This window comes from Xiphophorus hellerii, chromosome 9 (genome assembly GCF_003331165.1).
Source record: "Xiphophorus hellerii strain 12219 chromosome 9, Xiphophorus_hellerii-4.1, whole genome shotgun sequence".
Lineage (NCBI taxonomy): Eukaryota > Metazoa > Chordata > Actinopteri > Cyprinodontiformes > Poeciliidae > Xiphophorus > Xiphophorus hellerii.
The window spans coordinates 13,908,536-13,922,587 of record NC_045680.1 but is presented as its reverse complement, the minus strand read 5'-3'; the positions used below and the strand labels follow the sequence as shown (position 1 = coordinate 13,922,587).

Here is a 14,052-nt window from a genome sequence, read left to right as displayed (position 1 = left end):
CACTTTTTGTTTGGCTACTCTGTTACATTCATATGGTGAATGGATTGTGTTAGAAGTATTTGAACCGAACTGTGAAGCTTGAGAGTGGAGTTGAAGCAATGTCCGTTAGAAAGTACTTGAGCAATAGGTATGGATATGCTTTAATAAAATACAAAGAAGAAGACGAGTCAAGTGAGATTTATTGTCATTTCAATATAGTACACAGTGGAATGGTTTTTTGTAGGATTGTTGGAAGGTTGCCATCTGAATCATAAATTGCTTTTGCACATTGTATAGTCTGGTTTATAGGGTGTACTTGGATTTTTTCCTTCAGATTTTTGAACAAAGTATTTTGAGATGCTTTGGTCACACAGATGGGAGTCAATTTGCAAGTGAAATACCGAAAAATACAGTTTTTCATATCTATACATTGAGTTAATTAAAAACCAGATAAATGATAAATGACATGTTTTGATGCATAAACTAGAAACATTTTTCATTAAAACTACTGCCTGTGTCAAAAAAATTTAAAGCACATTTTATTTTAAATGAAATGCTACTGAGCTTCAAACAAATAAAACAAAATGAAGACCAAAAACTAAATCAGTATTGGATGAAAAATTGCTTGTTAGACCTTAAAGAAAATAGAAAAATTGGTGTTAGCCAAGTAAAGCCTGATCGGTGCAGGTCTAACACAAATACATTTTGTAGTGCATTTTCTGATGACAATCAGCTGCTAATAGACTTCAGAACCAACATCTTCTTTTGTTTAATTTTATGTAACACTGTGTGGCCTCCATTGTGATTGAACCTACAGTTTAGCCGTGTTTAGAAGCAGCTTGTGTTTTTATCAAATCCCAGTTTCATCTCTAAGAAAACCCAGAACAGTAACTATTCTGTGAGGAACGTCGTTGATCTAGGCCCCATTTACACCTCCAGTCCACTGAGTGACTCACTGAAGTGCGCACTGTTGGCCACAGCTGTACTTCTTGTTTGATTGGGTGTTTATTAGATGTTGAGTAGTGGTGGTTTGGATCAGCTGACATGAACAAGTGACTGGACCTCATCATGTTGCTCATTAGCAGCACAGCAGCTGGTTGATTGTCACTGTCTTTGTCCAGCTGAGGATAAATCATCTGGTCTTCACACCGAGCCAAGATGGCTTCCATGCAGCCTGTGGTGAGTCATTTGTTTGGGTTTTTCCAAACATCATGATGATGACATTTTCTGTGGTATCAGTGGACAGAAAGCACAGTGTTCCTGCTGCTGTTTGCTTATCATTCTAGCTCCATCGTAATGCATCTGAACTCAGTTTGAGGAGAACCACCGCTGCCTCAACAAGAAGTGACGTTTGTTGCAGCAATTCTGTGGCTTTTTGTCCTTCTACCTGCTATACCCTCTTCTCCTTTCATACCATTGCTGCTCAGTGAAATTTAGTTATCTTTAACTTAAGAACACTTTGGTGTGTCATCATGTCTCTTGTCTGATATATTCAGCCTGCTAGAGAAATTCTTAATTTTTGTTGTCTTATTTTGTGACTCTTGCTGGGTTTTTTTTTCTAAAGTTACAAAATAGTAGTTGTGACACCTGTTTACATTGCTTTGATCACTTAGCTGGTGTGTTATGTTATATTTATCAAGTTACAATTTAAATAATTATTACCTTGGCTTACAGATGAGTTAACATGTCCATGATCTTTACACATGTGTATCTTTCTACTGAGTTTAGTTTTTTTAGGGAGTCTTTTTGAGTTGTTTTATTCTGCTAATCTCTGAAGCTTTGTGTTTCAGTTTTTGTCTAAAAGTGATAAGGTAAAGTTTATTAGTGGCAGGTTCAACTTCATACTGACAATTGAAGAGCAAATGATTTTTGTCAACAGTTGTGAAGTTGATCTGTTAGCATTGTCATTGTGCTTTGATTAATGCTTAGCATTTACCTGCGTTCCTCAGAGATGAACTGATGATTAGAGTTTAAGGATCAGTTTCTGACCTGCCAATACTGATTTTGGCCACTTCTAATTCCTCAGAACAGCATTAAAATGCATTTTCTTTCTTGACTTTTTGTCATGATTTATAATTTGTTACGTAGTCTTAGCTGAGGTGACATCACACTGTGTGAGTGAGAAAGCTGTCGCTGTAAAACAGAATTTTACTAATCTAATACAAAGAGTAATGATTAGGCCTGTCACAATTAATCACTTAATTGCATGATCAGTTAAATGAGCTCTAATTCCCATTTTGATTCTTAATATTTTTGTTTAGAGACATAATCTATTTTATTTAAAGTTTCATTTGTGTGTGTTTTTTAAATTTTTTTTTTATTTCTGTTTTTGGTCGTTTTGTATTATCTTGTAATATTTAAAATGTCTCTCAGTTCCAGTGTTAAGATTTCTTTTCAAAATTAAAGTTTATTAGTCTGAGAGCATAAACTTGCATTATTATTCAATTATTGATACATTTCTTGAAATGGTCTCAAAACAATATTACAGGGACAATTTAATATATTGTCACAGGCCCAGTAATGATTGCCTAGTTGTTGGCGTGTTCATGTATCATATTGTTTATCATGATCAATTTCTTATCATGGTACGATTTTGATTTATTGTCGTCATAACAAATTCCAGTTAGTGATGTTTAAAAACACTAAAAATATCCATATTGACAGGATTATTTTTTTCCCCACTGTTCAGTGAATATCAATAAATTTGAGAGTATGATTAAATGCAGTTACTGTATGCATTTTCGTGACACAAATCACAAATTGTATTTCATCAAAAGAAAATATGCTTCTTTTGATGTACTAAAGAATTATATTACAAGTGGGTGTAGTAAAAAAATAACTACTTCTTATTGACACTTTTGTCGTTATTACAATAGTACTACGAAATGTTGTGATAAAACTTTAAGTCCATATCTCCCACCCCCACCAAGTTGAGATTTCAAGCTTTTGTAGCATCCTGCATCGGCAATTAGGTGTATTTAGAGTTGATAGTGTCTCGTTTTCGGAAACAACAAAAGATACAAAGTAGCCACAAAAATTTTAAAACCGGCAATTATCTAGCACCCTGTTTAAACAAACCAAAGTTGTAAACGCAGTTTCCCTTTAAGTAGCAGTTTCCCTTTAAGTAGCTTCCTTTTGTGCTTCTTATAATTTCATGTTTAAACACTTCATTGATACTTTGAGAAGCTTCTACCCACAGTAATAAGTTCCACATCAAAGAGTCTTGGGATTGCCCCGACTTGCTCCTACTAGCGTTTAGTTCTGGTTGGTCCACTGACCGTAAAATCTGATCACTGTCCAAAATTTCTTGGCCACTGACTCAGACAGAAATGATCATTGGTTGCTTCATATTTCTACTAAAGAAGCAGCAGAGTCTCTATGGTTGTCTTTTTTTTATTATTATTATTTTTTAGTTCTAACACACAGACGGGAACCCAGCTGTGGAAACGGGGTCACAGCTGGTTGTCCTGCAGTTGCTGGTGTGACTTGCTACCTTTGTCAGGAAGCTACAATTCAAGCTTTGCCTTGTCTCTATCATGTCGTGTGTGAAATGGAAAATGTCTGAAGCAGAGTTGAGAGCTGATGTAACATAAGTACTTTTTTCACCTTTGAACTGTTATGACTTGGCATTCTTCTATAATGATTGTAGAAATGGATCACTATTTAATATCATAGCTGTTAATTTGGAAACTGAAAATCATTTTTAAGCCATTGTCTAAAACATGTTTTAACTTTATTGAGCAATAACAGCAATTTGACCTGTTTTGTTCTCTGATTCAATTTGACTGACAGGATTTTTATTTTTTAAACTGGTTTCCCAATGGAGCAGCTTTGTGTCCGTTTCTGGGACTTGAGTCTTTGGCATTTGCCAGGTTTTAACTGGTCGGACTGGATCCTTGCTTTGCATGTTGATAGCCTATTTTGTTTGGCAGGCCTCATCCCACAGCCTGGGCTTGTTTTGTTTACCTCATCCCACTGGCCTTAAATGTCCAGGCCCTGCCACTGAAAATGTTTTGTTTCCAAGATGTTTTGTCTCTGATTAGGAAAAAGCAACACACTAACTGTCCTCTGCGTTTGCTCAGCAACATCTCAGATTTGTGTCTCTGCTAATCACATGCAGGACACTTGTTTCGGCTAAACCTGACAGGGCCCGGTTTGCTCTCCATACAAGAACAGAAGGGGACTAAAAGAGAAACCTGTTTCCAGGAAAACGGGGTGTTTCTGATCTGCTCTCTCACATGACTCTGATGATGAAGAAGTAAACTGTTGCTTGTAGCTGCAGAAACCCTCCTCCACTTACTGTAAAGGGATTTATTGATTCTTTTAGCCGCCTCCTGTATTTTGGAGCATTCATTTTAGGAAAAACTTGGCTTATAGTGTCATGTTTTCTATCTGCATTCATACTGTCACCCTTGACACTTCCCCTTTTTTAGTACTGTATACACGTTGTTCAGCTATACTGATGAGACTCTGACTCCAAGTTCTTGTCCTGTTTTTCAGATTGTGCTGTGAACGTTCACAAGAGCTGCAAGTCTCTGCTGGGTGAGTGCACCAGCAGCAAGAATAAGGTAAACATTACACTTCAGAGCAGATAAGAGCATCAAGGCCAAGGTTTTAGCCACATTGGTACCTTAATATACACATGTGCACAAACACTTTGGGGTTTTGAAATGTGTAAATGGTTCAAAGATAACAAGAGGTTTTTTTTGCCATAGTATGTTGATAGCATTGTCAAGCATACAGTATACTTTTTTATTTACTGTTGCTTAGTTGATATCCTTGTTTTGAACCTTAGAATCATTGCAGGTTATCGCAAACTCATTTGATTGCAGTTGTTGTTGCTAAGGGCGGCCCAACCAGTTACTAAGTTTAGACGCCTACAGCCATGTAGATTTGGATTTATTCTCTCTTAGTAATAAACATCTTCATTTAAAAACTGAAATTTTTGTTTACTTGTGTTGTCTTTGACTAATATTTTAATTAGTTTGATGTTCTGAAACATTGAAGTGTGACAACCATGCAAAAAAGGAAATCAGGAAGCGGGCAACTCTTATCACAGCTCTGTAGATTATAAAAACAAACCTTTGAATGGGGCAGATTCATGTTTACATCTTAATGAAATCCATTGTCCAATTCCAGTGTGCATGCCTCCACAAAGTATTATTAACACTTATCTACTGTTTACTGTTGAGTATTGAGTGTATTTCTTAGTTTTGTTATCGAGTTTAAAATCTTGGCGACCCTAAATCTTTTTTTTTTTAGCTAGAAAGCGTTACAGAGATGCATCTCATCTGTAACCCAGATGATTTTACCGGATTTTTTTTATCTGCAGCAGTTGTACATCTCTGTACTTTTGGATACATTGTTCTGTTTTACTGTACAATTAGTGATGCCAGTTTATGGAAAAGTTACAAATGTATATTTTGAAGTTTAGCTTTCTTAAAGAGGAAATAAAAATCACCTGGTGCAGAGCTGAAAAACTGTGATTTGAATTTGCTAAAAAAAACAACAACTCTGATTCCTATATTTATTGTTTTTTATTTTGAATATTTAAAATGTCTTCCAGTTGCAGTGTGGAGTGTTTTGTATAAAATCAAAGTTTATTAGTCGAACTTGCGTTATTATGCCATTATCAGTATGTTATGTGAAAATCATCTCCAAACATCAGTATTATCATTTATCGCAATAATTTTTGTGACAACTTCATCGTCCAGCAAAATCTGTTATGATGACAGTGTAGGGAAATGTATGTAATAAATATGGAATATTGAGTGATATCAGCCCAAATTTTCATATTGCTGCATCCTTACAAAGATTAGATTCTGGTATCAAATCATGTGACTGTCCTAATTTTCTTCACACAGAGAGATTTTCACTCGAGGGGCAGCGGGTCAGCATCTCCTAGCCTTGGTAAGCAGAATATTTAATTACTGGTGAGCCGCTCATATTGCCGTGGATCACATTATTTCTTTAACTGTGACAGAAGCTTTGATGAATGATGGGGAGTTAAATTCTAAGAACGACCAATTAAGGATCCAGTTTTGTGGTGTGTGTTTCTGTGGACCCACTCAGTGTGGAGTGAGCAGCTCAGTCTCCCACGGCTGGGAGAGAAAAGTGATGTTTAGCTATTAAAAAGAGTCGTGTGGTGCGGCTGTTTCTCTTTTCATCCTTATTTAGAGATATTTAGCCGTAAACACAGAAGAAAGCTAATGGGCAATAAAAATTGATGCTTCTGTTTGTCATTTTTAATTTATGATCACCCATTAATTCATTCTGCACTGCTTGGCAATTAATAAAACGAAACATTAACTCTTACATCAGCTCATCTGTTCTTAGAGATCTCAGTCTCTGCTGCTTATTGCACCGTCAGCAGGTGTGAATGCATGTGATTGAACCCGCAGGAGACATGAGTGGCTGCAGCAGCGACAAGCTTTAGTTAATCTCCTGTAGCAGTTGTTATTCCCCTCTGAACAGCTGGAGTCCTGTCAGCCACACCTGATTTCTCCACATGTCCCGCTCGGGCCAATCACTTGCTTGTGCAGGGGGTCGGGAACACGATGGGCAGAGAATTGATGAGAACCGCAGAAACAGAACTTGCTAGAAACGTGAAAAGGACGCACATCTTTCCAGAAGTTACTGCAGGAACCGGGACCCTGGGGAGTCTGGGGTGGTTTATATAAGACTGGCTTTTGATCCAAACTCCTGGTTGTCTTTGTTTATGTCCCTTAAATCCGTTACTAAGACCTCAACCTGGAATTGAAATTTAGAGACGTTTGTAATGGATCTAACGGGTGCCAAAGAAGCAGGAAAAACAGTGAGGGCCTCCAAAGGTGCCTCCAAAACCGCCAGGGCATCTTCCCTGTCTTTTTCTGCCTCATCGTGGGGTCTTTCTGGACGTGTAGGCGTGCGGGTTCTGATGCACCGCGACATGATCACCTGCCGGTTCTACCGATCCCTGCCTCGATCTTGGCTGAAAAAATACTGGGGCCAACTCGGGAAGGATTCGAACAAGTCGCCATCTTTGCCACTTCGCTGGTCATCTTCTCCTTTCTCACTGTCCTCTCCTCGTTTGTCCCCATGTACCTCCTCCATCCAGTCTCATTTTCTCCGATCACCTGTGTCTCGTCTCTCTTTCCCAGCGCTGAAAGACCGGGACAGGGAGAAAGATCAGGCAGGCAAAGATTTGGCTCAGGCTGCGGATGGCCACCGAGGGTTTCCCGGCGTCCCAGGCATGACCGTTAGCTCGTTTGGAACCAGCACTCAGCCTTCAGCCAGCCTCAGCAGCAGCTTCGCCGCAGCCCCTGCCTGCAGCGTCGGCCCCAGCCTCCGTCACCACAGTAGCTCCGGGTGGGTACCACAACAACGATAGTTTCTCTAGGTACTGTAAAGGATTTTTCATGAAATGAAAAATTTGTGTGTGAAAAAATATTCTTTCAGTAGAGATGCAGAAATTGCAAATTAAATTTTCTGTAAAATTATTGCAATTTTAAGTGTTTTGAAGATCTGCTTCATGTAAATAGAGAAGATTTTAAAATTCTTGTGATTTCAGTGACCATCATGAGATTTAGATGCAAGCTACTTTCTAAAAATAAAAAAATCTTAAGTTCATGGAAGCATCCATCTTAAACAGCTTTGTTCAACAGTAAGTTTGTAGCAATGTGTGTTGCATAAAGTCAGAAATTTCTCTGCATTGGCTTCCCACACACACAGATTTTTTTCAATGATTTTAATGACTTTTTAAATGAATAACAACCCTGAACATTTAGAAAGATCAAAATAAAGATCAAAATTATGTAGCTTTATGTTATTAAAGCTAAAGTTTAACCAGTAATACTTTTATAACAAATTTATGTCAGATCATGATTTCTTGGTTAATGTCAAATTGTCATAACGAAGACCTTTTGAATAATGTCAACTTTGTATTAAAAGTGTCATGATTTACTGAATGACACTTTATGACAACAGTCATAAATATTCATGAAGACTTACTCATGTTCATGACAGGTGTTATGTCATGTTTATGACGGCGTCATGACCGTCTTATTCACAACCCGTCTGGTTTAATTACTGCTCTGTGTGTTATTCTTTCAGCAGATGGCCTTTTTTTGTCTATACTTGAGCTAACAGTTAATTGACTACTAAAAATAATTATTTTAATAATCGGTTAATCCGATTAATCATTTCCGCCCTGGTACATTGTATTGTTTTAAAAATCAAACACAAGGTTTATGCTTTTGGATTGTTCTGTAGCTGATTTTTAGTAGAGTAGATTATTTATTCCTCAAAATAATCATATATGCTGTTTAATGCTCTTGTAGATTGACTTGATATTGATTTATAAACTTCTAACTTTTGGACACATTACATAAATGGTAGGAGACATTTTGTTGCATCACTGCTGTATAATTTGGCTGTTTTCTCTCAGATCTCTCCCCGGGGACATGGATGAGATAGATTCTCTGCGCTCTAAACGCTGCAACGACGACGCCGTTTCTCTCGCACCTTCCATCGCCGAGTCTATCATCGTAGAAGGTGAGCAGACATTTTCAAAGCGGAGCTGAAGTTTAAATTCATCCGCTCCTCACTTTAGCATCATTTACTTTGAACAAAATCATCAAGGCTGTGTTGCAGCGTTTACAGACCAGAATGCCCTTTTCAGACTGTGAAATCTTTGCAACTGTTTGTCTTCAGGGAGTTTTCATAAGACCGGAGAAGAGAGTGTGGAGGATGTTTGGCTGAGTCATGACTTTAGCCTCATTAAACTGAACTGTGTGGGAGACATCAGACTAACTGGAGACTAGAGCTCCATGTTTGTTCCAGCGTTCAGTTTTACGGGATTTAGTCTCAACACTGAAGCGCTGGATGCTCATCGACCTTCTTTTTTCCCCAAATTGAATGCGTTCCTGAAGATTTATCAGTTTGTAAGGCAGATTCAGCATCTGGTTCCTATCTTGGTCATGCAAAAATCTTGGAAAAACTGTAAAAATCCACGTTCTGTGAGGGTCGCATTAGTCATTTAAAATAATACAAATAAATTCTTCCATTTATCCTTAACTTTACCTCGTTGAAGAACACAATCCATAACATGTTGCATAATTTCTGCCCTTTCTCTTCAGATGCTCACTATGCAGCAGTGCGGGCCGACCTGGAGTCTGATGCTCAGGACTTGGAGGCCGACTCCTGGAGCCTTGCGGTTGATCAGCATTATCTGAAGAAACATTCAAAAGACTTGGTGAAAAGGCAGGATGTTATTTATGGTAGGTGTGAGTTCGCTTCGTACTTTGACACTTGTAAATGCTTTCATGAGTTTTATACATGGCCGACTGAGAGTAGTTTTTCTTATAAAGGCAGCACGCTGAGTTAACAAAAAACAGATATTTGTTTTCTTGTGAAAATCTGGCTCCTATAATCCACAATCGTCTCCAGGTGAATGATGCTCAAATGTAATAATTGATTAAATTTGACTTAATTAAACTGGTCCTGAGAGTCTGGAGTAATTATAAATGAATTTGTCTTGTTCATTGTTTTATTATAAACCTAAAATCACAATTTTGTTAATTGGTTCCATTGTATTTAAATTAAATGATCTTATGTTAAAAGGGAGGTTATTATTGCAACCAAACTTTTTTGAGCTTCATTTCATGCTATAATGTTATTCCCTCATCAAAAACACAGCAGATTATTTTCCCATGCATTCCTTCCTAAAACTCCACTTTGTTCATGAAGTTTTGGTCTATACTAGACACCAACTTCAGACAAATTCATGTGTAAGGAAACACAGTACTTTTGCAGATCATGTCATACTAAACAGAACCAATGTGACGTTGTTCTGTAGAGCTAATGCAGACGGAGATGCACCATGTGAGAACACTCAAGATAATGCTGCGTGTGTACATCCGAGAGATGAAGGAGAACCTGCAGATGGACTCAGGCAGACTGGACTGCCTTTTCCCCCGCCTGGAAAACCTCCTCGACCTTCACACACATTTCCTGTCATGTCTCAGAGAGCGGCGGCGAGAAAACCTCGTCTCACCCAGCGACAGGAACTACACTATCAATAGAGTGGCAGACATCTTAATCGCTCAGGTATGGAGCAGATGCACAGTGGTTATACAGCTAAAGGAGACCATCAGTCATCTGTGAAGACGTTTCTCCACTGCAGTCATCCTGTACTTACTGCAGCATTCTCCCTTTACTGTAGTAGATTTCCTCAGATGTATTTAATCTCATAAGTGAGGCAGGTTCAGCATGTGGTACAGTTTTATTTGTTTTTCTTAGAGCTGAAACAATTAATCATGATGAATCAACTTATGTAATAATAAAATAATCCTTAACTGGAGTTTACAGACTCAAAAAAGGCAATTTACTGAAAAAACATGTGTATATATATATATATATATATATGGCATTTTAGATGAAAAATCTTGTTTGTCTTTAATATATTCTACCCCAAATTTCTCAAGTATCATAGTTTTAGCTATGACAGTTTTAGCTTAATAACAGAATTAATACAATTATGTTAAGCACCTCTTTCTATCTAATTATTAAATGGTTAATTTAAAAAGTGACCAGCGTAACAGCCCTACACTACTGAAGCAGAAAGAGATTATTTCAGTATTTATTTTGTATTTCAGTATTTATTTTGTATTCTTATAGCAGCAGATGCATCATTGCTATGTAATTACATTTTAGACAGTAAAATGTTTTATTTTCTTATTTAGAAAAAGGAATTACATTTATTTGCATTTTTCAATGTTTTTGTATAAAAAAGCTTAATTGGTTAAAAGAAAAATCTACAGAATGTGCCAATCTTTTTTATCTGACTAATTGTTGGAATAATTGATTATTAACATAATAGTTAGCTGCAGCCCTAGTTTTGTTTAGCTGTGCATTATTACGCTGCTGCTGACGATGAGTTTGTTTGTTCTCCAGTTCTCAGGTGAAATAGGAGAGAGGATGAAGAACTGCTATGGAGATTTCTGCAGCCATCACACTGAAGCTGTCAGCTTGTACAAAGAGATGCTGCAAAACAATAGAAGGTTTCAGAACCTCATAAGGGTAAGTTATGATACTGTAGCATTTTAATTATCGTATGTTTAGAGTCATTTCACTTTTGATTACTTGTGTAGGCTGGTGAAAGGTTAATGTTTCTTTGTTTTGTTTGTTTTTTCCAGAAAATCAGCAACTTATCCATTGTACGGAGGTTAGGAGTGACGGAGTGTATTTTGCTGGTAACGCAGAGGATTACCAAGTACCCGGTCCTGGTGGAGCGCATCCTTCACAACACTGAAGGTTCAGCTGCAAAATTAATACCAATTACCATCCTAGTGTACCTTAACTAAAAAATAGTGGTTGTTTACATATTGAAATCTCTGTCTTTCTGCCTCTAGCGAACACAGAGGAGCACCAAGATCTGACTCGGGCTCTGAGTCTGATCAAAGACACCATCAAAGAGGTGGACACCCTGGTAAACCTGCATGAGAAGGAGTCTCGACTCCGAGATATTCACAGCAAGATGGAGCCGAAGACGCAGGGAAAGATAAAGGATGACCGGGTGTTTCGTAGGGAGGACCTGGCTCAGGGCAGGAGGTGGCTGCTGCATGAGGGAACCGTCAGCTGGAAAGCTGCCTCTGGCAGACTCAAAGGTAACATTCACATCTATAAAATGATCATTGCAGATGTATTCAGAAAATGAGTAATGTTCTTGATGTTCTTGCTTTCTTTACTTTCAGATATCCTGGCTGTTCTGCTGTCAGATGTGCTGCTTTTACTTCAAGAGAAGGATCAGAGATACGTTTTTGCCACAGTAGTGAGTGATTTTTGATCATTTCTCAGTTATAGTTCTAGAGAAAGTTTTAATAAACCCAATATGAGCATAAATGTGATGCTCTTATGAGCCTTTAATAATTTCAAACCAATTTTTTGTGGATTTTGACCTGTTAACTCATGGTCAAAATGTTGCTTAAAGAATTTATTTTTCTATTTTCTTCATGTTTTTTCTTCTCTTTTTTTTGCCCTCTTTGTCTTAAATACTTTCAGGATAACAAGCCTTCAGTGATTTCTCTCCAAAAGCTGATAGTCAGGGAGGTGGCCCATGAGGAGAAGGCCATGTTTCTCATTTGCGCCTCCTCAAACGAGCCAGAGATGTACGAGATCCACACCGCCTCCAAAGAGGAGCGAAACTCTTGGATGACATACATACGGCAAGCAGTCGAGAGGTAACTGGCGTTTTACAGGGAACGTACAAACACAATTATGGTCAAAAAATTATCTGAAAGCTGATTTCGAAAAAATTACTAAATAGTTTGACAATGTAACAAGTGTTGAATAAAACTAATTGCATCTTGGTGTCTTGTTGACCCTTCAATGCATTTTATTGACTGGTCTTTGTGTCTCTCCCCCTCCCTCGCTCGGTTAGCTGCCCTCACTCAGAGGAGAGGCTGTTCAGCGAGGAAGAGGAAGCTCGAGCTGCAAGGCTTCGAGAATTTCAAGGTAACTCCTGATCACAAATTACATTTATGTCCACAAGGAAGTGCTGATGTGCCACATTGAAACATTTAGCGATTTAGTTTATTGATAGAGAATCTTAGCAGTTTATACTTGCATGCATTTTTGCTGAAAAGACTTTACATTTTGATGAGCCGACTTATAATTAAAAAAAATAAATTTTTTGAAGGTCATGCAGTGGGAATAAGTTCCAATAAAAACTGCAATATTAGACAAAATATTTTAAAATCTAAGTCTTCTCATGTGAAAGTAGATATATATAAGCTATCAATTCACCTCCAACATTAATATTTTCACAAGCAGCTCTACGAATACTCATATTTTTCTCATTTTTTGACTGCTGACTCTAATTCTGTGTCATGTTTCGGCCTGTAGAGCGTCTGAGCCAGAGGGATGCAGTGATTGCTCAGGCTCTCACGGAGAAACTGCAGCTGTTCGCAGAGATGGCAGAGTCCGTGGCCGGTCTGGAGGACACGGCTTCTCGCTCAAAGCTGCTGCTCCGGAGCGACGCCTCGGACCTCCAGCAGGGGGAGGTGCTGCTCAAAGGAGCCATCACTGAAGGTAGGATGATGCTGCACATCGTGGATAAAATCAGAAAAACTTTCTCTTGCACTGTGCAAAAGTAAAGCACCATTTTGTTCACACTTGCTTTTACATTTATGTCATCGCATATCTAAGGTTCTTTGTTTTCTTACCTTCTGTTAAACTTTAGTGGAGAATCTGCAGAACTTGTTGCAGGCTGGCGTGAAGGAAGAGGCTCAGGCAACACAGACGGAGGACGGGAGCAGTTCTGGGGTTCTGCCCAGGAGAGCGGGGACTTTTGGAGGCTATGACAGCAGTCCGGTCATCCTCTCTAAGAGTGAGTCCAGGACTGCCTTCACTTTAATCAATCTTTACCTCTAAATAAAATCAGATAAATGTTTCCATCGCCGCGAATCGACATGTGTTTGTGTCTATGCCAGATGGCAGCGTGAAGAAGAGCTTCTCTGGCGAGTCCAGGAACAGAGACAGGAGCCAAAGAGCCAGCTCCGACCCTCAGCTCAAAGGCCTCCGTGGAAGCCACACCCTGGAACAGACGGTAGGGGCTAAACAAGTTCACACACACAAGGTGTTTTGAAATGCATCAGTCTCGTTCTTTCCTCTAGATAATAAGAAATGCAAACCAAATCATCTGGAAAGTTTTCTTTTTCTCATATTTTCTGGAATATTGTATATTGCAGGTCTCTCCGTGTTTTTTATGAATAGATAAAATCTTGATCAACATCATCCTGGGAACATTCAGTTAATCCTGGTTCTTGAGAAGAATTAGCCAGTCAAAATATAGCCACGTGTTGGTGACTGGAGCTCTGTTTGTGGAACAAAAGCCAAGCCAACAGAGATGGAAATAATCCAGACAAATATTTGATCTCCACTCCACTAAATAATGTTGCCTTTTTAATAACTTTTAATTACTATTTAACCTGAACATCAACACTGCTACAGTCATTAATAGAAGCGCTAAAAGGGCTCATCTTTCTTACACAACTTAATGCTCAAATCTAAGATTTTTATTATAAAGAAAGAATC

The 14,052-nt window shown here is 38.3% G+C and overlaps 1 protein-coding gene across 3 annotated transcripts in view; it reads left to right on the top strand.

Moving 5' to 3' along the window:
• The window catches only part of arhgef18b (rho/rac guanine nucleotide exchange factor (GEF) 18b), a 52,963-nt gene that overhangs the window by 20,674 nt on the left and 18,237 nt on the right, over positions 1-14,052 (top strand). For all 3 annotated transcript variants that reach the window (XM_032571319.1, XM_032571317.1, XM_032571318.1), the window contains exons 10-24: positions 4,480-4,547; positions 5,844-5,889; positions 7,119-7,326; positions 8,405-8,511; positions 9,096-9,236; positions 9,815-10,065; positions 10,912-11,037; positions 11,154-11,271; positions 11,370-11,624; positions 11,712-11,788; positions 12,019-12,197; positions 12,398-12,471; positions 12,862-13,047; positions 13,199-13,345; positions 13,449-13,564. In XM_032571319.1, the coding sequence (XP_032427210.1) occupies positions 4,480-4,547; positions 5,844-5,889; positions 7,119-7,326; positions 8,405-8,511; positions 9,096-9,236; positions 9,815-10,065; positions 10,912-11,037; positions 11,154-11,271; positions 11,370-11,624; positions 11,712-11,788; positions 12,019-12,197; positions 12,398-12,471; positions 12,862-13,047; positions 13,199-13,345; positions 13,449-13,564 (2,099 nt within the window). The remainder of the gene's footprint in view (positions 1-4,479; positions 4,548-5,843; positions 5,890-7,118; positions 7,327-8,404; positions 8,512-9,095; positions 9,237-9,814; positions 10,066-10,911; positions 11,038-11,153; positions 11,272-11,369; positions 11,625-11,711; positions 11,789-12,018; positions 12,198-12,397; positions 12,472-12,861; positions 13,048-13,198; positions 13,346-13,448; positions 13,565-14,052) is intronic.